Source organism: Oculina patagonica, chromosome 5, assembly GCF_052425735.1.
Source record: "Oculina patagonica isolate OP01 chromosome 5, crgOcupat, whole genome shotgun sequence".
Taxonomy (NCBI): Eukaryota; Metazoa; Cnidaria; class Anthozoa; order Scleractinia; family Oculinidae; genus Oculina; species Oculina patagonica.
This window is the reverse complement of record NC_135762.1, coordinates 6,073,794-6,095,686: the sequence shown is the minus strand read 5'-3', so window position 1 is coordinate 6,095,686 and position 21,893 is coordinate 6,073,794. Positions and strand designations below refer to the sequence as shown.

The window sequence follows — 21,893 nt, the reverse complement described above, 5'->3', positions numbered from 1 at the left end:
ATTTAACAATAAAACCAATCGAGAGATGGCTGCTGTTCAAGAAAACCTTCGACCGGGACGCACAGAGAAAATACTCGGCGCACTGAAAGCCGAGCGCGCGGTAAAACGAATCACTTTTGACCGCACAGAAGCCAATCCAGAGGAAACGTTGTATGTTTCAGTGCCCAAGCTGAACGAAAACGAGGTCATTGTGCCTGGCTCGCTTGCGCTGCGCTTCAACATCGACTTGAGCGGAGGCCATGCCAACAATTTTCTGGTTGACAACGTCAGCCGAGCTCTGGTCGACAAGTTTGTTGTAAAGTACGAAGGCACCGTCGTGCAGGACACGGTGGGCTATGACATCTACAAAATATTTGAGGATTTTTTCCTTTCGCAGGAGGAGCGCGACGACAGGGTGCCAGAGGGCATTCAGAGCGAGGACCTCAACAAAATTCGCTCAAATGCTGGCGATAAGAAAACTTCAGGTGTGGACGCAGAAAAAAAGCTGAATGAGCTCTATGGTAATAAATACCGAATCCGACTGGATCACCAGATTTTAACTGACCATGGGGCATTTTATCCTCAGGCACTATACAACGATCTTGTGTTCGAACTGAAGCTCGCGGCAGCCGAACATGTGGTCAGAGGCTCAGATACAACAAAACTAAAATACAAGTTGACAAACATCCAGCTAGAGTACGAGATGATAAGAAGCAAGGAAATTGCAGATGAAGCGTTCAGCGCTTATTCGGGCGGCAAAGAGTTCGCTTACGACCACATCCAGCGTGATAAAGTGACGACTTTTGCAAAAGGCTCCGACACACGTCTGAATCTAAGGGTCAACCCGCAAAGGAGGTCCATGAAAGGTATCTTGCTCCTATTTATTGAGCAATATAACAAAGGTGCAAGGAGCTCGGAAAAGTACATTAACCCGGACCTTACAAAAGTAAGCATCACTGTCAACGGCTCGCCAAACATGCTGTACAACAACGGCATCGAAGGAATGGACATTTGGGGAGAAGTTAAAAGATTCTACATGAAAGAAAAAAATAAAACGCAGCACATGACTCTGCAAAAGTTTTACACAGAAGACAAGTTTGGCCTTCTTATTGATCTGCGTTCCATGGCTGACCACTCGATGCACGGAAGCGGCACGCGCCTTGTGAACACAAAGGACGGTGTCCAGCTTGAGCTAGAGAGGAAAGCAAGCGGCTCAGGTAATTTGAACTGCCACATTTACGTAATCAGCGACGCCCAAATGAATATACTTGGCAGGCAGTTAGAATCTGTGCTTTTATAATATACGAACGAAGATGGATCCTGCCAATATACCCTTCAACGCCCTCATTGTGGAACCAACTAACTCAGGAAAAACAAGATACGTGGTCAATCAGCTTTGTGGCCCTTTCCGAGGCAAGTTTGACTACATCGTGCTCATCTGCCCGACGTTCGCGCACAACAAGACTTATTATCGCTTTGCTGAGGAAGATCTTCGATTTTTTGTTTTAATTTGCGAGCAGCACGAGGTTGAATCTTTGTTAAGGCTTTCAAGATTTCTTTTTGAGGGAACGAACACGCTTATCATCCTCGACGACTGTGCTGCTTCGAAAGATGTAAAAGGAAGAACAGGGGAGTTGGTGAATCTTGCTTTCTCTGCTCGCCACGCAGGTTTGAGCGTATGGGTGTTAACTCAAAAATTGACAAGCATAACATCCTCATTCCGCGAAAATGTTGCGGCAATCGTTTTCTTTTACACCCCCTCTGCCAAGACCACGAAGGCAATCTTTGAGGATTACGCTGGCGAACTTGCCAATGAGGATTACAAAGAAATCATTTTAAAGCTAAAAAAAAATAAGTTTTCGCATCTTGTCATTTCTCATCGCCACCCTTACGGCACAAAATTTTTTTATTGAACATATTTTTTAGAGTAATAAATGGCTGACCCGTTCGCAACTTCTCCTCCCGAGAGCGTCAAGGGCGCTGCAAGTGAACAAGAATTAGCTTCCGTAATGGAACTGCTAGGAGCTGAACCAGAAAGTACAGAAAGCGCTATGGCACTCATTCAAGGCCCTGACATTCCTGCTTTGCGTGAACAGCTTGCAATCCTTGTTTCAACAGGCAAGTCCAAAGAAGCAATCGGTGTGCAGCTGACACACGAGCAGGTGAAGCGCTTTACAGATAAAGAAGTTGAAAAGTACTTCAAGAGATATGAGACATACGTTGGATCCAAAACAACCGACAGCTTGATTGACAGCTTTATTTTTCTTGTAACCAAAGTCGTTGGTATGGCCGTAAATATCAAGGACGTAAATGATTATCAGAAGGAACTCAAAAACGACTACATCATCAGCAAAGAGCTGTCCACTGTGGCAGGCGGTCTGGCTTTGAAATGCGGCCGCTTTCTTGCCCTTGCCAATGCTGTGCTTATCACAACAAAGCACATTGATTTAAACGAAGCCGCGCCTGGCGCGGGGACGTGCGCAGCACGCGTCAAAGACGCCCAAGGGGTCCCGACAAAGTTGCAAACCAAAGAAACACCAACTACTGAAGATTTTTCTGAGCAATGCTAAGAAAATGCTAAGTAATTACTGAACAATGCTTAGCAATTGCTTACCAAAAAATCTTGCTGAGCAATTTTCTATTTAAATATTATTTTTTTTTATTATAAAATGGCCGAGCTCGAACAAACTCCGATCGCTCAAGAAGAACAGAAACAAGTTACTTCAACAACTCCAGCAACAAAGCCTGCCAAAAATCCAAAGCGAGTTGCTGCTGGCAAGCTTGCAGCTGAAAAAACAAAACAGGCTCGTGAAGCACAGAAAAAAGCTGCGATTGATGCCCAGGCAATCATTGCAAAAGACAAAGAAAAGAAATCTGCCGCTGCGAAGCAAAAGGTAACTGCTCCCGAAGAGACACCCGAGGCTGCTTTCCGCGGTTTAAGCACAACCCAATGGATCTCTTTGCTTGGTTTGAGCGTTACAATTATTACAACTTATGTCAAACGCGAAGACATCAGAGCCTTTTTCAATAAAATAAGAAATGCTCCTGCTGACTCTCAAGTTACAACAGAGAAAAACGAAGGCACATTTTCGCAAAGTGTTGAAAACTCAGAAAGAGAGAGAGTGCCAAAGGCACCTGCGGCATCGAGAATCCCGCAACCAAAAAGAGGAATCCGTCCGATGGATTAAAAAATTTCTTTTAAACATTTATTTTTCATTTATTATACCGACAATGTCGTCCCTTGGTTTTATTCTTGACAGCCTTGTTAAAGGTGCAGCTATGGGTGGTATTGCATTACTTTGGTTTGAATTTACCAAAACTTGCGTTAAAACCGCTATTCGGATGCATAAGGATGAGGATACAATTTTTAAAAGAGGTATAAAAAAAACAAAAGAAGTTGAATCTGGTGAAGAAGTTGCAAACTTTGCTTCGCAAAACGGTGAAGAATAAACAAAAAAATTTTTCAATTGAATATTTTTTATTATTTTATACTGAACCGCCATGTCCGACAACAAGCTCGTGAAAACGCTCATGGATGCCGCCACCATTACAGGTCTCGCCGCCGGAATCGGCTGGGCTGCCAAAAAAGTTGTAAAAGAAAACTTCACATCCGACCCAAGCAGCAGTTTTATGAACTATGTAAAGTTCACAGCCGTCATGGCTGGCAGCGTTGCACTTAAACAGTATCTCGAGGACCAGAAAATTCTCCCCACCAATTAAAAAAAAATATCATAATATAAGAACAAAAACACACAATGGCAAGCGTAGCGATTATGGCTGGCGGAGCTATCTTGAACGCTGCTGCTTTCATTGGCGGCAACTACCTTGCTCGAGCTTTGGGTGGCGGAGATGACGCCGCTTTGAAAGAAAAAGAAAGACACGACAAAGCTCTCGAGGCTTACCAGGCAGCTTACGCGAAGTACTCTCGCGACCGCACGAAGCTTCTCGACTGGATCGAAACCAACAATGAGATCAAACAGCAAGCGAAACAAAACTTTACGAACACAGACTACGCTTTCAAACTCTACAACCAGGCACATCCTGACAAACAAATGATTCCTCCGAAAGAACCCAAGTTCTCTGATTTCTATCAGCCAAGTGAGCAGCAGAAACAAGGTGAACTTATGTTCGTTGGCGCAGGCGCTCTTGCTCTTGGGTACGCTGCCTTTCGGTTTCTTTAAACGTTTCTTTTTTTTCTTGTATACGCATGGATGCAAAGATTTCGGAGCAAAACTTTTCGAAGAAAATCTCGAAAGTCTACTATAGCCCCCAGGGCTACTGGAAGGGAATTGCTGCGATAAAAAAATTAGCCGAGGCTGCTAAGGTTTCCGAAGATGCCGCAAAAAAGTGGCTAGTTAAGCAGGCCCTTTGGCAGATCTACCTACCGGCACCACGATACGTTCCTCGCCCAAAATTCGATGTTTCTTCTCCAAACGCGGTCCACCAGGCGGACCTTCTTTTTCTGCCACACGACAAACTGCCGCGAGGGCGAAAAGTTTACAAATACGCGCTGACTGTTGTTGACGTTGCCAGCCGTTTCAAAGAGGCCGAGCCTTTGACCTCCAAAGATTCAACTGAGGTTGCAAAAGGTTTTCAGACAATTTACAGGCGAAGTGCACTAAAATGGCCACAGATGCTGCAAGTTGACCCTGGTCGCGAATTCATGGGAGCTGTTACTAAAGAAATGGAAAATCACAAAACCTATATTAGACGCGGGCGTGTTAATATCCACAGAGATCAAGCTATTGTTGAACGTTTTAATCAAACACTGGCAGGGCGCCTGTTTGGTTATCAGTACGGTGTCGAGATGAACCTGCCATCTGGCCAGCGGTCGACAGCGTGGGTAAAAAGGCTTCCCGAAGTTGTTACCGCTCTGAACAACGAAGTTACCAGTCTTACTGGCAAGAAACCTGCTGCTGCAATCAAAGAAAAGGCTGTTTCGTCCAAACCGTCCTCAAAATATACAAGACCTGTTGGCTTGAAAGAAAAAAAACTCCCCTCTCTCGTTAATGTGCGCTATCTCTTCCAACCTGGCGAGCTAGAAGGCGGCGTAAAAAGGGCAACAGATCCGATTTGGTCATTAAAAGTCTACAGCATCGAAAGGTCTGTTACTAAACCTGATCAGCCAGTGCTTTATTACTTGCACGATGGTCCAAAGCGCGGCTTTGTGCGTGAAGAATTGCTTATTATTCCTCCAAATACACAGTTACCACCAAGCACTTAGTGCTTGAGCCCCTTGGGCTCAGAAAAGCTATAAACGTTCTGTTTATGTCGGGGCCCCAGCCCCCTGCAACAAAAATACGAACCTTTTTTATGGGAATTTCTGGCGTTGCAGCCGGCGTTGCTACTTCTTTTATTGTTCAGCGAGTCATTTAAACACTTGCCCCTTTTCGGTACAGCAAAAAAAATGTTTTGTCTTCTTGTTTTTTGCGTCGTTGCTGTCACTTCCTTCTTTTCTCACACGGGTGCGTGCCGGTGCCCCTTGGGCACTCCTGAGTGGCTTTTTATTTATTAAAGCACTCTAGAGAGACCTTTGCTTGGCGGCTAGTTAGTTTTTTCACCCCCTTTTATGAGGCGGTGGGCTCTTTTTTTTTTGCCCCTTCTCTGCCGCCCTTGGCGCGTGCTCCGCACCCATCCGATAGTGCCCATATGCCAAAGTGTTTATCCCATCTTCCTCTATCCATCGCTTTGAGTCAAATGGCGAAAGCGATTTTTTGTTTACCACTATAGAATGCATCTCGTGGGCATAGCTCCTTAGCATGTGCATTTCGTGAAAGCTTTCCTTGTTTTGAAAAAGTGTATCTTTGTAGTCTTCATGATCTATCTTCTTTTTTATCACACACTTTTTTACCCCCTTTGCTTTTTTTATATTTTTTTCTTGCTTTTTTTCACTTGAAAATCCCCAAATTTTTTTACAATCTAGCGAATACATTTTTGACCTAAGACAGACACTTTCTGAAATAGTGAAAAGAACTGGATACTTTATTTTTTTAATTTCCCCCTCTTTTTCTACTTCGTCCTCTTCTTCTACTGCGCACTCGTCTTTCATTTTTCCCAACACCTTTTTGTTTTTGTTTGAATAAAGTGAATGCTCTTTTGGGTAGTCGCTTGTGTCGTACTCGTCAATGTTTTTTGCCATGTCCGCGTAAACGTCTTCTGTTTCTATCTCAAGCAAAAGGCTGTCTGTGTCTGTATACAAAAGCTCGCAACGCTCCCCGTACTCCTTTTTCAGGTGGTTGTAATAAAAATCGTACATACATAACTTGCTTACGTCAAGGATGGTCATGCCTGTGTAGACCGGTTTATTAAGAAACAGCTTACTTTTTCGCATGTCTATTCCAACTAGATCGTTTGAAAACATTACATGCCTTGAATACAATGGGTTTGCAACTAATTTTCTTATTTTCTTTGTTTCGTCGCTTCGCGCTATTCTTATGTCTACACGGTTTCTCAGGTTTTCCATTGTTTTTCCAAAAACCGAGTTGTTCATTAGCTTGTAAAAGTTCTTTTCAAAGTCGTTTTTTGCTTTTTTTCTAAATTCTGTGTTCATCCGGATGTACGGCTCCATCCAACATTCCTGTTCAAACTCTAAAACCCTGTGCACTTTTTTGAGTTTCATTCCCTGTTTTAAATAAAACTGCAAGTTTCGATAATGGACGACATAATTGCTTTTGTCTTCAAGAGTTAAAACAAGTTTTTTAGTGTTTGGGGGGCTCAAATCAAGATTTTTTGTTATTTTCTTTTGGAAAGGTGAATACATTTCTTTGCTTATTTTCTTTTTCTCTGGCGCTAATGGGTAACTGTTGTGGGCGTCATGCAGCTCTTTCGGATATTCTAAGTCCACCTCTAAAATCCATCCAGCTTTTGCAAACTCTTTTTTTGTCGTTATTTCTTTTTCTGTTGGCATAACCTTTTTCCATCTGAAACCACTTTTTGGAAGCGGCTTGCTCATTGCCCACCCGTAAAGGTTATTTGCATCAAGATACATTATGTATTTTTTTGGCTGACTCGGGTCAAATCCCTCAACATAAGGGTTGTTCGCCTTTGCATATCTCTTGCTTACCATCGAAATTCCGCCTCTTATTCCCCTTTCGACAAAAAGATGCATTTCGTAGTCTGTGAGTAACTCAAGCTCCACCCCTGTCATTTTCAAGAGTGCGTCCCAAGAAAGGCCTGGCGTCGTGTAATAATTCGCGGGATCCAACCCGTACTTCTCAAGACAAATTTTTCGGAAGTTTTCAAAAACGTCGGCTAACAGGGTCACGTCTGTCTTAACGTACAAATCGTGGTAGTCGCCCAGGGTCTGGCAGCCAAAGGTTTTCCACACTTTTTGCGCATGTTCATACTCTTTATCTGTTATGTGCTCGTCGTTAAGTTTGCTGTAAAACTTTTCTTTTTCTGGCAAACTTGTTTCTCTAAATCTTTCCCATGAGCCCATGTATTCGTAAGGATAGATTCCCTTTTTGCAAAGAAGTTCAAAACATTCTTCGCTTTCTTCAAATTCTAAGTTATCCTTTGTTATATTTAATGACTCCTTTGGTGTCGCTTCTACAAGTTTTTCAAGCTTCCCAGGTAAAAAGTTCAAGCTGTCAATAAACCTTAAACCCCCTAGTGAAAATGTGATGTATTTTTCCATGTTGTTTGCGACACACTTTACCTCTTTCTGTGCCTCTTTTGAAATCTTTGCTATTTTCTGCATTAAATGGTGCGCATCATAACCCCTTAGGTTGTGAAATACAACTGGTATTTGGACTGTTTTTGGTTTTATTCGCATTATTAAGTTACACACGTTGTGCGCGGCCCCTCGAAACTTGCCCGTTATGTGGCAATGGTCCTTTACCACATCCTTGTAGTTCGGCTGGATAAGCGGCTTTTGACAAGCTAAGCAATTTTTTTGGTTTTTCGCGGCTACTTTGTGTGTTTCTTTTTCTAGCTTTTTTAGCTCATAGTAGTACTCGGTATCCAGGCTTTTCTCCGCTTCTTTCTTTCTGTAATAACATTTTTTGTGTAGCTGTCCAAAGTAATTAAGCTCCTCATTATTTCCAATCCATACCGGCAAAGAGTCCAAAAAGTTTTGTTTCACCAGCGTTTTTTCGCAAATGTGGCAATCGGTTGCATTTTTGAATTTTTCCCAGTCTTCCGAAGTCATCACAAGGGGTTTTTGCTTTGACAATTCAAATCTTATTTTTTTCTCTTCACTTAAAAGGCAGTTCAAAAACACTTCAACGGCGTTTTCACCCCTGTAAACGTAAGGTTTTTCGTGTTTGCCGTCGCTCCTTACAACTGTGTAAGCAAATCCACATGCTTCGTGCTGTTCTGTCTTTTCTGTGTAGCTTTTTTGCTTCAAGTCTTTCAGTTCTTCTCCTTTATCTTTCCTCTTCTGGCGGTCCTCGGGCGTTTCGCGTTTACATCCTTGCATCTTTCTTAACAATGCCTCAAAGTCGGCATAAATTACAAAAGGCACTTTCATTTGCTTGTGATAGTTTTGAAAAGAAAGGGTGTTTTTCCCCTCTTCCGGCATTTCGATTTTTGTTGGCCTGCCTTTAACACCATTGCAATATTTTTCGTGCTTTTCAAGCAAGTCTGCTCTTGTAAAACCGGTCAAGCACAACATGCAAAAGTGTTTTTTGTTGTGTGATTTAGTCTGATCGTAAAGCAATGCGCTTATTCTTTTTATAAAACAGTAGTGCTGTATTAATCCTGACTCAATCAACATAAGGTTTATACGTGAAATTCCTTTTTCTTTTTCGCTTCTTCTGAGGGGTACCACACAGTCGTCTTCCCATCCAAACACATTTATTGCAAGGCCTCTGTTTTGCGCCTCAAGCCTGTCAATCTGCTTTAGTGGCGTTGGAAAATCGATTCCATTGTAGTTTATTCCGTCGTCAACTGGGTATCTGCTTGTTCTTTGCGGATTTTTCCCATCTCTTGGCGGAAATAATGCAGCTCTCAAAGCCCATTTCAAACATTGGTTATCCCTGTTTTGCACGTTAATAACTGCTTTCTTGTTTGCCAATTTTGGGGGCAAAGGCAAATAAGTTCCACCTCGCAATGGCTGATAGCGTGCAACGTTGACGTACGCTTTGGTTATTCTTTCAATAACCCAGCCTGATCCTCTTTCTGACCAAGCCTCAATTTCTCCCTTTGCTCTTTCAATAAATTTGTCAAACTCTTTTTTTTATTTGGTCTTTGTTGTTTTTTGTAAAAACGTGTGGTTCTCTTTCTCTAAAATAGTGCTCCATGTGTTGCGTGACTCCGTTTCTTTGTATCGAAAATTTTACTTCAAGTCCAAAGCTTGTTTTTAAGCTTTTTAAGTCATCAATTTCGCTTACTAAAAGTTCATAAAACTTTTTTTTGTTTTTTCTTGCAAAAGTGTAAAGATCTTTGTTGTTTATGTCAGTTTCGGGTATGTTCATTTTCCATACACGGAGCCAATCGTCAAAATCGGTGTGGGCCAGTAAAAAAGTTAAATTTCTTTGGGGGTTTCTTTGAAATTCACGGAGGTTTTCCTCCATCATAGCTTGCAAAACTTCTGACGAATATCTTGCGGCAGCCATCTGTTGCATATACTAAAGAAAAATATTTGTTCAATTGAAAAATAATTGTGGCACATAGGTGGAGCTCTCTATTTTTTTGCGTAAAAAACTTATTAAACGTCTTTTTTTGCAACTCGTTTCGCGAGGGGGGTAAGAAAGGCGTCTTGCGTTCCGCGCACACTTGTAAAATAGGAGTTGTGGACACAAATTGTGACAAGGAGCGAGGCGAGCCTGGGCGAGCCGAGCGAGTTTTCACGGTTTGTGCCACAACTCCTATTTTACAAGTGTGTGCATTCAAAAAGAAGATAATTAAGCTTTAAGCTGGAACAAAAATGCTGACTCGGCATTTTTCTAAAAACAAAAAACATATGTTTTTACACAGATTTCGTTAGAACTCGCCTTTACATACATAAAAGTAATACTACTTGTGAAAGTCTTTAAAATAGCGATTAGTTGCTACTGATACGTTACTCTTCCGCTGTTCCTGGTAGAATATATGGTCATACTGTATAACTGACTGGATTTGGTAGCAAAAAATTCTTGCATTGCAGTCGCGCTGCGTAATGCGCAAAGCATGTGCGCAGTAACAAAAGGAGGCACCGTCCTTTTAACTAGTAAATCCTTTATGCCAGTTTAAAGAGGCGCCGACATCTCATGGGATAACAAAACAAATAATGGGTTCCAGTCCGTTCCTTAATTTATCAATATCCTGAAATAAACTTAATTCCTGTCTGAAAAAAAAAAACAGATATCTATAAAAGTCTCTGACCATGTTTAAACTAATTGAAATAATGACCCACCTGGATTAAGTCGCTCTTGGGAGGCTGAGGTAACCCGGTTAAGTTGTAGTTCCATTCTCTCAAGATCTTCGTTATTTGAATTCGCATTGTTGCAAAATCTTACGAAATAGCCACAGTTGTTAAGTTGCCGTTTGATGGCTAATACAATGAAACCGAGCAGACATACAATTCCCAATACACCAAAGACAACTGACACAGTCTCCATTGTTTCGTTTCCGTTGCCTCCTTTTGCAGACTCTGTTGCCTTTAAGGCGTTTGAATCGGCCGGGTCATTCTCAGACAAGGTAGGCTTAACCGAGTAACCAGGAAGCACTGCAGATGTAGGTTTTTCCACTTCTTCTATCGATCGAGTTGTCATCTCGCTTTGTGACGGCAATGGATGACTGGTTGTTTGTAAGGAGGCAGAAGTCTTTAAAACGAGCATCGTTGTTGGCACATTCGTAGTAGCGACATTAGCACATGGCGTGGAGCGAACGTTACATTTCTTTTCATGATGCGTGCATTCCGCTGGGTGCTCGTCTTTACCATCTTGGCAACACTGCGAACATTGAAAACATCCAAAAATGAATGGCACAGAGTAATAGCCTTGTTTGCATTTGTCATCACACTCACTGTTTGAGGAGAGCGTGCAGTTTTTTATGATTGCTTTCCCTGCAGAGCACACAGTACAAGCCATGCACTGAGCTTTGTCGTACTTGTCAGAGAACGTTTTACCAAGGTCGCACGGAACGCAGTGAATGTCTGTCCAGTTTTTAACTGAAGTCCCACAAGGGACTGAAGGCTGTGATCCCGCGGGACAATCGGGACAGTCCAAGCATTTCGGTCTTCTTCCCCCTGTAGTATTCCAATGTATCTGATCTGGTTTACAGGGGAATTTCGCGCCAACGTGACAAACCTGATGAGAGAAAAACATTTTTGTTGTTGTTTTGTTGCCAGGTCAATTGTATCATTTCGTCACAAAAATAATATTTAACTGGAGTTAACTAGAACCAATCAATCAAAGTACGTTTTTGGTGAACAAAATTAAAACAACTGAATGTTCGTCAACAAAGATAGAGCTAAGGGAAACAATCTCGATATTCTATTCCAATTTTTTTTCGGGACTGTGCGCCATTTTTGAGGTCGACTGAAAGGTGATGCATCTTAAACTATCACGCAATGGCTTTTTATTTCTATGGAATCCGGATTTTTCGAACCCTCGATTTCTCAAACTTTCTGATAACTCGAACCAAAAGAAGTTTGCAATGTCCTTAGATTTGCTTCACTTGAAAGTTGAACCCCCGATAACTCGAACCAAGACAACCAAGTGTCGTTGACTCTTGAATTTCTCCCGTTCCACCACTTCCTACCGATTACACTGTTGAATTTTCATTTCTCTAGAGTTCGAGAAATTGGGTTACACTGCATTTTATTCCGTCTCGCGTCTGTGACGAGGTGTTTATTCTGTTATACGTAGTTTGGCGAGCAAGTTTTACCGAAATGTTATTTATAGCGTCCTTATCAGCGGTGATCTTGACAGCCGCTCGCTAGCTACATTCTCTTTGCATTTAGTCATCGACGTTTATTTTGGATGACGTCATAATAAGATTTAGCTCTTCGTTGCGTTATACGTTACGACTCGTCCCTCGTTGGACCTCGTTGTTTTTGCCCCAAATTTATAGAGTCAACTATAGATAAGTCGCTTCACATGAAAATGTCGCTCGTGTTAGCAAAAATACATACTTTATGGCAGAATCAACACTCGATATCGAGGCAGCAAAAGTGTATTTTCTTTTATCTCGACTCATAGCCGATCAGTCCGTGATGTGATCTTGTGTTTCATTCAGAGCACTTTTTCTTCTTTTTATTTCTAATACGATACAATTGTGTACGTCCACCGCTCTGCCCTTTTACTGTTGAATACAATTACTACGAATCACAACGCCAAGTATCTGACCACATTAAATTATAAATCAAATATTATGAACAAAAAATATCAATTAATCATGACTAAACTGAACAACAAAAGGTCATCATTCGTGTGAAGTTTTGAAAAGCGAAAGTCTACAGACTGTGTCTGGTGATTTGCATACAAAAGAAAATGAGAAAATTTTATGTTACAGTCTGCGTAGATCTGACATCAAAAGAAAACGTATTTAGATTAGACACTGCACTGAATGCAACAGCGTTGAACCTTTTCGATGAATGCTCAAAACCCAAGCCAGTGCAACAACCGGGTGCAACACGCTTGTGTAAGGGAGAAATGTGGCTACAAAAATTTCAACATTTTAAGTGTGTTAGTCGAAAGAATGTCGAACATTTGAGCAAACAAACACCTCTTCGGTCCTCTTCTTGTTCAAATTTAAAATCGTATTTACCGTAACAAGCGAGCACAAAGAATCGTAATTTTAAGAAGCTCGGCTCTGAATACCATGACTCGGCACAATTTCGCTAATTGCCGCATCATCACAGTTCAATTGCACACTACCCCCTTGAAATACGATTTTTAGGCAAAGATGAAAAACAATTTGTAGTATTTAATTATATAATTAGATTCCTTTGAAAATAATGGAAGACACTAGGTTCTTTTACTCACCAGTATAGCGAAACTCAGTGCAGTCATACAGCCCTTCTTCGTGACCCTTGTGCAGCAGCATGGTCTCGCCATATCCACCGAGTGTCGCAGTCGTTGTCCCATTTTCGAATGAGGATTATTTCCTTTGGAGAGAAATAGATACTACCATGAGCTGAGTATACCTCGAAGATGCTGTACTGGATTGCTTTCCAGTATCAATTAATAGAGATTCAATCGGAAGGGCCACATGGTACATGGTGAAGCTTTACAAAATGTCATCCGTTTAACAGAATCGTTTAAATTCGACTCAAAAACGTAACAGAGTATCCATGCGAAGCACTATCTTACACAAAAGCATGACAGTAAATTTGTAAAGCCAGAACTTACCCTTAAAAAAGAGCAGCTGATTCCGCCTTGGATGTCGATAACTGAAAATGTGCTTCGTTAGGCTTCATCTGAAGACACACACTGTACGTGTCAAATTGGTACTTATTCGGGGATTCCCCCCTTGACATTAAGCAAATCCCTATTGGCCGCAAACTTACTTCAATTGGTTAAGCTCGTCCCGTGACAACCCACGTGGGCCACAGGAATGTCTGCGTAGGAGGCTGACACATTCTGTCTACGTTTAATGCATGAGAGTGCGCTTTTCCAGTAGACAATGCGGGTAGGAATGCAAAGAACGTACACATTCTAGTGTCAAGAAACAACGCTATTTATAGGTGTTCGTCACACCAGCTTGTGATTGCGTAATTAAACATGGCTGGAATGGTTACCCTTGTCAAGAGATTGAGGGAGCCTAATGCGCACGGGTCCTTTGCCCCGTACGGCTTTCGTGAAATTAGGAAAATCAGGCCCTGATAAAACACATCAATGACTAACCTTGGCTTTATTGAAAAGTCGATGTCTGAATCATACGACTCCGCTTATGTGTGTATATATAGCAAACCTATCAAGGCTGCCAAAGAAACGGTACCCTCAGTACTCGTTAAAATTCGGACGTACCCATTGAGGAGTCCCAGGAGTCTGGGAGTTCTTCTTAGTTCTAGACGGCTTGTTCTTGTAACGCCGTTTTAAATATTATTAAATATCCCGTTTCGAAGGGAAATGGTTACGGCAAAATAAACGGAATTTAAAATGTTTTAGCGGCACGTGCGCGACATACAAGTACTGGCCTTGAAAATTATGATTTCTTTGACACCCTTGATTCACCCCCCTGTTCAATCGTGATGAATAAGTCAGTGATGAATGATTCAGGACTATATTTGGTAAATAATGATAAATGGCCCACTGAGTCAAATCAGTCAAATAGCTTGAATTTACAACAAGAAAGGAACTTAAAAACAATCATGCTTTATACGTGGGAAATACTGACTGGTTAAAACCAGATTTAACTGTCACGCAAGCCGGGGAATCCCCTAGGAAAACACGTCAGCATATAGTAAGTTGAGCTTTCCGATGCCCGCGCAGGAGGGTGGGACAGGGGAGGAGGAATCACGCTACTAGTATACAACGTAGTCAGCACAGAAGAGAGAGAGAATCACGGCCATCGGACAGGAAAAACGGTGAGAACGGCACAAGGGCAGTGACCGATTGAACTTTTCTCTTATACATTCAGTATTTGTTCTCTTTCCCCTCACAGCCTCTCTCAGCTCCTCATCATCTATTTCACGCAGATTTACCAAAATGCTTCCTGGCACCCAGAATGGGACATGAGCGCTTGTTAACAAAAATACAAACAGAACAAATACTGTATTTTATGACAATCTCACAGTCCTTTGAAGGAATCTGCAAATTGCTGAAATTGAAGAACACATCTTCGAGCGAATCAGGGGGGCGAAGGCATTACAATAATGGTCAAGTGAAGAAAAATGAATTTGCTAGATGAACATTAAAATATCACAAGCACTTCACCAACAGGATGAAATCTTAGAAATATTAACAAATGAAGACCCTAGGACGACTCGTTAAAAAGCTGAAATTGAAGTCAGCATCGTCCACAGACTGCTTAATTAGCTTTCGATATCCAATCAGTAGACAACTTTTGCGTCAACATATGACGTAAATTGTTTGAGCAACAATTGATACTAAATTTCGATGCAAACTGCAGAGACTAAAATTGTGTTATACAGATTAAGTTGATGTCCTTGAAAATATGAGTCACAATATATGGTGCAACATGCATATGTCTATTTTTTGACGCTATGTTTGCCAAAAAAGCGGATATAAAACCCCCGTGAACTGATGTGTTGTAATATTAAACGGAAACGGAAAAAGACAATAGTTTTGTTGAGAAAAAAAAACACCTAAAATGAACTTGTTAAAGTTGTATCTCTCAGTTTTCGTTACCCTGACAGTCACAAAATGAGAACAATTGATAGACCTTGATAAATATTTAACTCCATGATTCAAATTATTACACACGCTCCCAACCTCACACACTCGCCTTTCGGCATATTCCTGTTCCCATAGGTGTTTATTTTTCGCTTTCTCTTGATTGATAAATCTTGGATTCCCGCCGGCAGGCTCCATTATATTATACAATACTATATATAATACTAGCAGACATATACTCCAATGTCCTAGCTAGTCCTATGGTAAAAATTCAATTTATAATTAACTCATTTCAAAATAGAAGCAACCACTGACTTTCTTTTAAAGCTAGTTATGAACACCCTTCTGGATATTCGATTATTTCGACTGCCAGGGTGTTACTTGCGGATAATATACAAGAAACGCATTCACAGAAATGGGTTTTTCTTTTTCGCCCAGAATTCAAGAAATATCCAATGCGTTTTATCATGGCCCTAACTTCTGCAATCCTTTTTGTGCTTATGTTCTACTGTACTGATCAACTTTTTCAATTAGCTTAATATTGGCCAGTGCAAATTTTATATAGATAAAGCCATTATGTATTGTAAAGACGACAACCAAATTGGCCATTCTAGGCAGTAGTGACCAACCACCATGGTGTGCGCCTAGCGTACTAGTCAAAACTTCAAAACCCTACTCGAATCAAAACCCTTACCAATACTTTTTAGTTACAGGCAAATAATTAAAATGCAATACTTTTCAATAGCATTCGTTTTGTCTGGTCTCTTGGTCTGGGACATCAATTTATTCCTAAATAAGCTTAACTCAATTATAGCTCCAGGAACCCTCAACTTGCTGGCGTAGAACAAAAGTAATGTTACTGCATGCTAGTGAAGTTTGAGTGTATTAAATTTATGAGTTCGAGTTAAAAATTTCGAGTCCGAGTTGAAAGTTTTGAGTTCGAGTTCGAGTTAGAATTTCGAGTTCGAGTTATAAATTTCGAGTTAGAACGAAAAATTCGAGTTATATAGTGTTACCCTTACTTATATAAAGAGCTAACCGTAAACAGGCTAACCGAAGTGCATAGTAGGCTAACCAAAGTGAATAGTAGGCTAAGCGGAGTGAAAAGTAGGCTAACCGGAGTGCATAGTAGGCTAACCGGGGTGCTATTAATGGCAGTTAATAGCTACGGTGTCATTCCAGCCATTCCAGTATTTAGTCGCTCGTACGTGCGGGCTTTCCGCCATCTTCGATTGCAGACGAAAGCACATGTTTGCTTTGCATTACCGCTGACCAAAAAAAGTAACTCGATCTGTTAACTCGAACTCGATGTTTTAACTCGAAACTCGAACTCGAAACTTCAACTCGAACTCATGAAATGGACAGACCCGTGAAGTTTTACAGGTTCGTTTGTGTGGAAAATTTCAAGACTATTGAAAATTGTCAGTTTACTGGAAACTCTCAGCCGTTTTAGGATTAGACCGCTGTTACATGGACTTTTTCAGTGCCACTGTCCACTAAAATGCTTCAAGGACGCCGTTTGTTTACCAATGACACTTCGATCTGTCGCGTCTCAGAGTGTTTTGTTCCAGTGCTAGTATCAGTTGTTGAAGGATCTTTCAACTTTCCTATCTCTCCAATCCAGTTATGTTGAGCAACTGATGAAAGGTAGCTCGACTCCTTGACAAAATCCCTCCTCTTGGGTAGATAATATGCAAAATCAAAGTCATCGTCCTTGCGTTGGGGAATTGTCAACTTTTCGGACTATGTATGGCATTAGTCCCTGTGCTATGTCATTTCGCCCGATGTTTTGTAGACTACCAATAAGATGACGAAGGGGAAGATTTGGATATCGAGTCTTTATATGACACATTAAAACGTAAGAGGGACTTCCGCTGTCGTTCTGGAACTCGTTTTTCAGTGAGTTGCGTGTTGTAAGCGAAATTTTGTTGTACTTGGAAGCTAAGCTTTCGAAGTCCCATCTGGTTCCCGGTTTTCTTATATTAAGCTCTTTGCACATCCAGTCATACACAGGCAAATTACTATCCTCCAGCTGTTCAAGGGTCACATCGCCTGAGATGAAAGTAAAAGGTAAATTAACTATGTTATTAAATATTAACCTTATTTATAATAAGGGGAATTTTTATAGTATTTCGTTTTTTGTCATGAGTGCCCTTCGTTTTGTTTTCATGAGTACCCTTTGCGCGACATACACGTTGTTTGGTTTTAACAAAAGTTAATGTAACGTGCCTGAATTGAACCCGACTTCCATCTTTCTAATTGTATCAGCTTTTATTAGTGAGCCTCGAACATTGTGGATTCTTATTTCTTGTTTATTGGTAAGGTAAGTCAATGCTTATGATATTCTAGCCGTTTCAACTATGTTTGGCTTTTGGCTACAATACATCACTATTTCCACTTTAGCTTGCATTTCTGGGATAAAACTGAAAAAACAAAAACAATTCGTTGCAAAGATTGACTCACCTAGATTCGATTTGTCTTGTTCTTGTGAAGATCGCCTGGATTGCGCTGAGGCAGCCAAACAGGGCTGAGATGAAGTATATCCATTAGGTTGGGGTAAAGTACTTTCATCAGCTCTAGGCGATGCCGATCCTAGAGGAGATACGGCAGATCCACTGATCTTGGGCGATTCAGGCCGACTGGATTGAGACGATTCTGGTCGATTCAGCAGAGGTGAGGCGGATCCACTGGACGAAGGCGATTCAGACTGATTAGGTTGAAATGATTCAGGCCGATTATAAAGAGATGACGCAGTGTCTTGGCCAGACGTATGTGATGCCAAACTTTGGGACCGAGACGGGGGTTGTCTTTGAGTAATGTTATTGCCTCCATTATCAGAATTCTGCTCCCTTGAGGAACGTAAAAAATCTCTTCCTGGTATGAATTTCTTTGCAATCACCAAGGAAGACACAACTAGGCACATCGCTAGAGCTACTGCAAGCATGATAACAACTATGCTTGTACCGTCTTGTTTTCCAGACATCACTGTTTCATCTTTTAGCGCTTTGTTGTCCACAGACCAAGTGGGCGTGATTGAAGTGCTTAATTTGTCAGATAGCAGATTCTCTTCTTTGTTAACGGCACCGGTTTTTGTTTTTATTTCACTGGTATTAGTCGTTGGTAAGGTGATACGACTACGGACTGGTGGTTTCGAGGACACTGTCTGGACATGAGCGCATGCTGTATGCCGAACTTTACACTTATTCTTGTTATCCATGCATTCCGTTGCAAATTCGTCTTTTCCATCGTCGCAACATTGTGTGCAAGGCAAGCAGCTGGATATTAAAGGAAAGGTGTAGAATCCGTGTCCACATTTAGTGTCACATTTAGTGTTTGTAAACAAGGTGCAGTTCTTTTTAACTGCTCTACCTTTGGAGCATATTGTACATGCCTTGCATTGCGCGTTGTCATAATTGTTGGAGTACGTTTTGCCAAGTTCACAGGAGACACAGTGAACAGGTGTACCGTATTTAACTGAACTGCCACACGCAACAGAAGGCTGTGATCCCGCGGGACAGTCGGGACAGTCCAAGCATTTGTATGACTTCCCCTTCGTGTTATTCCAATGAATCTGTTCTGGTTTGCAGGGGAAGTTTGCTCCAACACGACAAACCTAGTTAACAAAAAACATTTTAGTTGCAAAATGCCAGTTCAATTACTTCCCTCACAACAAGACTTATATTTACCCTGAAGCCTAGGAATCAAGGAGCCAATCCCAATTATTAAATCAAACTAAAATCATTTCAGCAAACAAATAAGAACTAGAAGAGGAAAAGTTGTGCATGTCATACCACCTGACTGGTTCTACTCCTCTTCGCAGCAACTACTTAACGGTTTCAAAGAAGAATCTAAAATTGGCCAAAATATGACTAGCTGAGTTCTAACAAGAGTTCTTAGTGACTGTCTTCAGTTCTTGTGGTTTTCGTATCATGTTATGTCTTATGTCAACAATAGGACATTTCTCTTTCTGGGTGTACAATTTTATCAAGTGTAAAGAACTGAAAGAATACCATTCTTTACATTTGATAAAATAGTGCTGCTGGGACGTCTCGAGAGACATGCAAGAGACAAGAAAGCAGTCATAAGAACTCATGATTCAGTTAGTCATATTTTGCCAATCGTAGAATGGTCTAGAACCTACACTCTTTGGTCAGGGACATAATAAAGGATCAAGCGCTCTATATATGGAAACGAGATCGTTAAAAAAGTGCTGACAGCACTTTTTAACACTTTTTTAAAACGTTGCAAATGCTCAGCAAACGGAAAAACTGTGTCTGACATTTGCAGAATGCAGACTGCAGAATGCAGACGGCAGAATGCAGAATGCAGACTAAGAGAATATATTGCGTTACCTTTGCAATTATTGAAAACTAACCGTAAACAGGCTAACTGGAGTGAATAGTAGGCTAACCGGAGTGCGTAGTAGGCTAACCGGAGTGAACTTAGCCTAAATAGCACTTCGGTTAGCCTATTTATGGTTAGCTTTCAATAATGGTAAAGGTAACACAATATATTCTCTTAGTCTGCATTCTGCATTCTGCATTCTGCAAATGTCAGACACCGACGGAAAAAAACGGTAACGACATTAATTTTAACTCAACTGGGTAAGGCCCTTTAAATATCGTTTCTTCAGGAACGATGACGAAAAAAAATCACCGAAAATTTATTCTTCGTCCGATCGCTACAAAATTTGGTAGAATGAGTCCATGATTAATCGAAAAAATAATATAAAGCATCATAAGTAGGCAGTCGTTCCTTGGACACTTCAGCGGGAAATTCGACTCACAAGAAAGTACATAAACGAAAATATGCAATTCGTTCCAAACTGTACACTTAACCGATATGTACAAATCTCATCCACTGAGTCCACTTCCTTTGACCTTATATAAAAGATGACGGTCACGCAAACTAGATTCAAAGTGTTTTGTGGAAGTTTGTGAATGTTATTTTTGTAAACGTTTCAAACTACTTGTTCCAGGCGCTTCAACTCATTGTAGAGAAGGAAGAAGTGCGCGTGATTCGAGCCAAAAAAACGCCAATGAAATTATAGCAAGAGGTTTCCCCTGGACTGTTTTTGCGGGTTTATTTCTCTCATTCTACTACACTGGAAAAGGCTAGTGATTTTTCAGTCAAAAACTAGGGCACGTCACATTGTGAAGCAACTCATTTCCCATTCACCAAAAAATTGCTAAGTTTTCGCAAAGAAAGAAAGGGAGGGACAGAGAAAATGTATTCTAAATTATCGGACACTCGTGGCCAGTTTGATGCAACCTAGTGGGAGGCTAGATGTAACTGCAACCGTAACCATCACGCAATATATTTTGCTTGCCCTCTCTTCGCTTCTGCGAAGCTAAAGAGCGATCAGGATACTGAAGACAGTAAATCAGTTTTTATTCGTACTTGGACTAACAAGTTTGATGAAGGTTATTCACGACTACTTATCAGAGTTTTTACACTTCAGCTTGTGTCTTGTGACCAGCATGTGCATGTGGCATAATCTTTGCGTTAGTTCATCGACATTTTTATTGGCTGACGTCATAATGCGATTATAGATCTTCTTTGCGTCACGACAAATGTGTAGTTGTTTTTGTCAAAATGTTGAGCAAGCAGCTGGGAATAACACTTTCTTAGCTTAAATACGTCGCTCAAAGAAGTCAGTATAAACTACATAAGACACGAGATAAAACTAGAATTAAAGCACGGAAAAACGTTTTCAATTCTTGCCTCATCGAATAGTCTCGAATCATGATCCCGTTTCCGTCATGTGATCATTCGTAAACTCTATTTATACACTTCGGTAAAGGAAAACTGATCGAGCAATCTAAAATCTTTTTCATTTCGTTTGGTTTTTAGTCCCGTGCAGACTTGCAATTTTGTGAGTTTTCAACGATAACTACGAAGTACAATGCTTAGTTTTTCGTGACATATAAATCAAGTTTTAGAACACAAAAATAATCAGTAATCTTGAACATCCAAGAGGTCATTTGTACTGCGAACAATAACTTGCAAACCAAACGTCTACAGATTGTGCTTAAGCTATTAAGTTAGTTTGCATACAAAAGTAAAAATTGCATGTTCCAGTCAGCGTAGATATGACATTGGAAGAAAACGTATTTGGGACTAACACCGCAAATGCACCCGCGTTTAATGTTGAATTTCGACGAAGGTGTTAGACGCATATGTAGGTAAGAAAGATTATGTTGAAACAAATATTCCAACATCAAATGTCTATATTTCTCTAAAACGAAATAACGCTGAACAGTTGAAAAAACAAAGACCTCTTTTAAGTCAAATGTCAAAACTTGTTGCCACAGCATAGCTAGTGAACAAAAAGATTCGTTTTTCATCATTCTAAATAATGACTAAGCACATTTCGCAAATTGTTGCATAAGCACGTTTATCACGCCAACCTTAGTTAACAATATATTTAGTCAAGAATTAAGGAGAGAATTCTACAAGCGATTGGTAGTACTGTTATTATGTTCCTTTGAAAAAGTGGAATATAATTAGTTGTGTACTCACCAGAACAACGAAAATAAATACAATCGAATGTTCCCATTTCATCTTGACGGTGAAGCACGAGGTCGTCGATATCAAATTTGCTGAGCGATGAACTCGCTGTCGTTTTTCAGAAGAGAGATTAATTCCTTTGGAGAGAATCAGATACTATAATGAGCCTGAGTATTACTC

General features: G+C 40.8%; 1 protein-coding gene across 3 annotated transcripts in view; it reads right to left on the bottom strand.

The window, feature by feature from the left end:
* The window catches only part of LOC144653853 (uncharacterized), a 31,670-nt gene that overhangs the window by 9,463 nt on the left and 314 nt on the right, over positions 1-21,893 (bottom strand). For 2 of the 3 annotated variants that reach the window (XM_078513964.1, XM_078513966.1), the window contains exons 2-4: positions 21,726-21,850; positions 17,667-18,816; positions 16,603-17,255 (exon numbers count right to left, since the gene is read on the bottom strand). In XM_078513964.1, the coding sequence (XP_078370090.1) occupies positions 16,909-17,255; positions 17,667-18,816; positions 21,726-21,850 (1,622 nt within the window). In that variant the 3' untranslated portion in view covers positions 16,603-16,908. Of the gene's footprint in view, positions 1-16,602; positions 17,256-17,666; positions 18,817-21,725; positions 21,851-21,893 lie in introns of those variants that run through there. The other variant, XM_078513965.1, reaches the window with a different exon arrangement.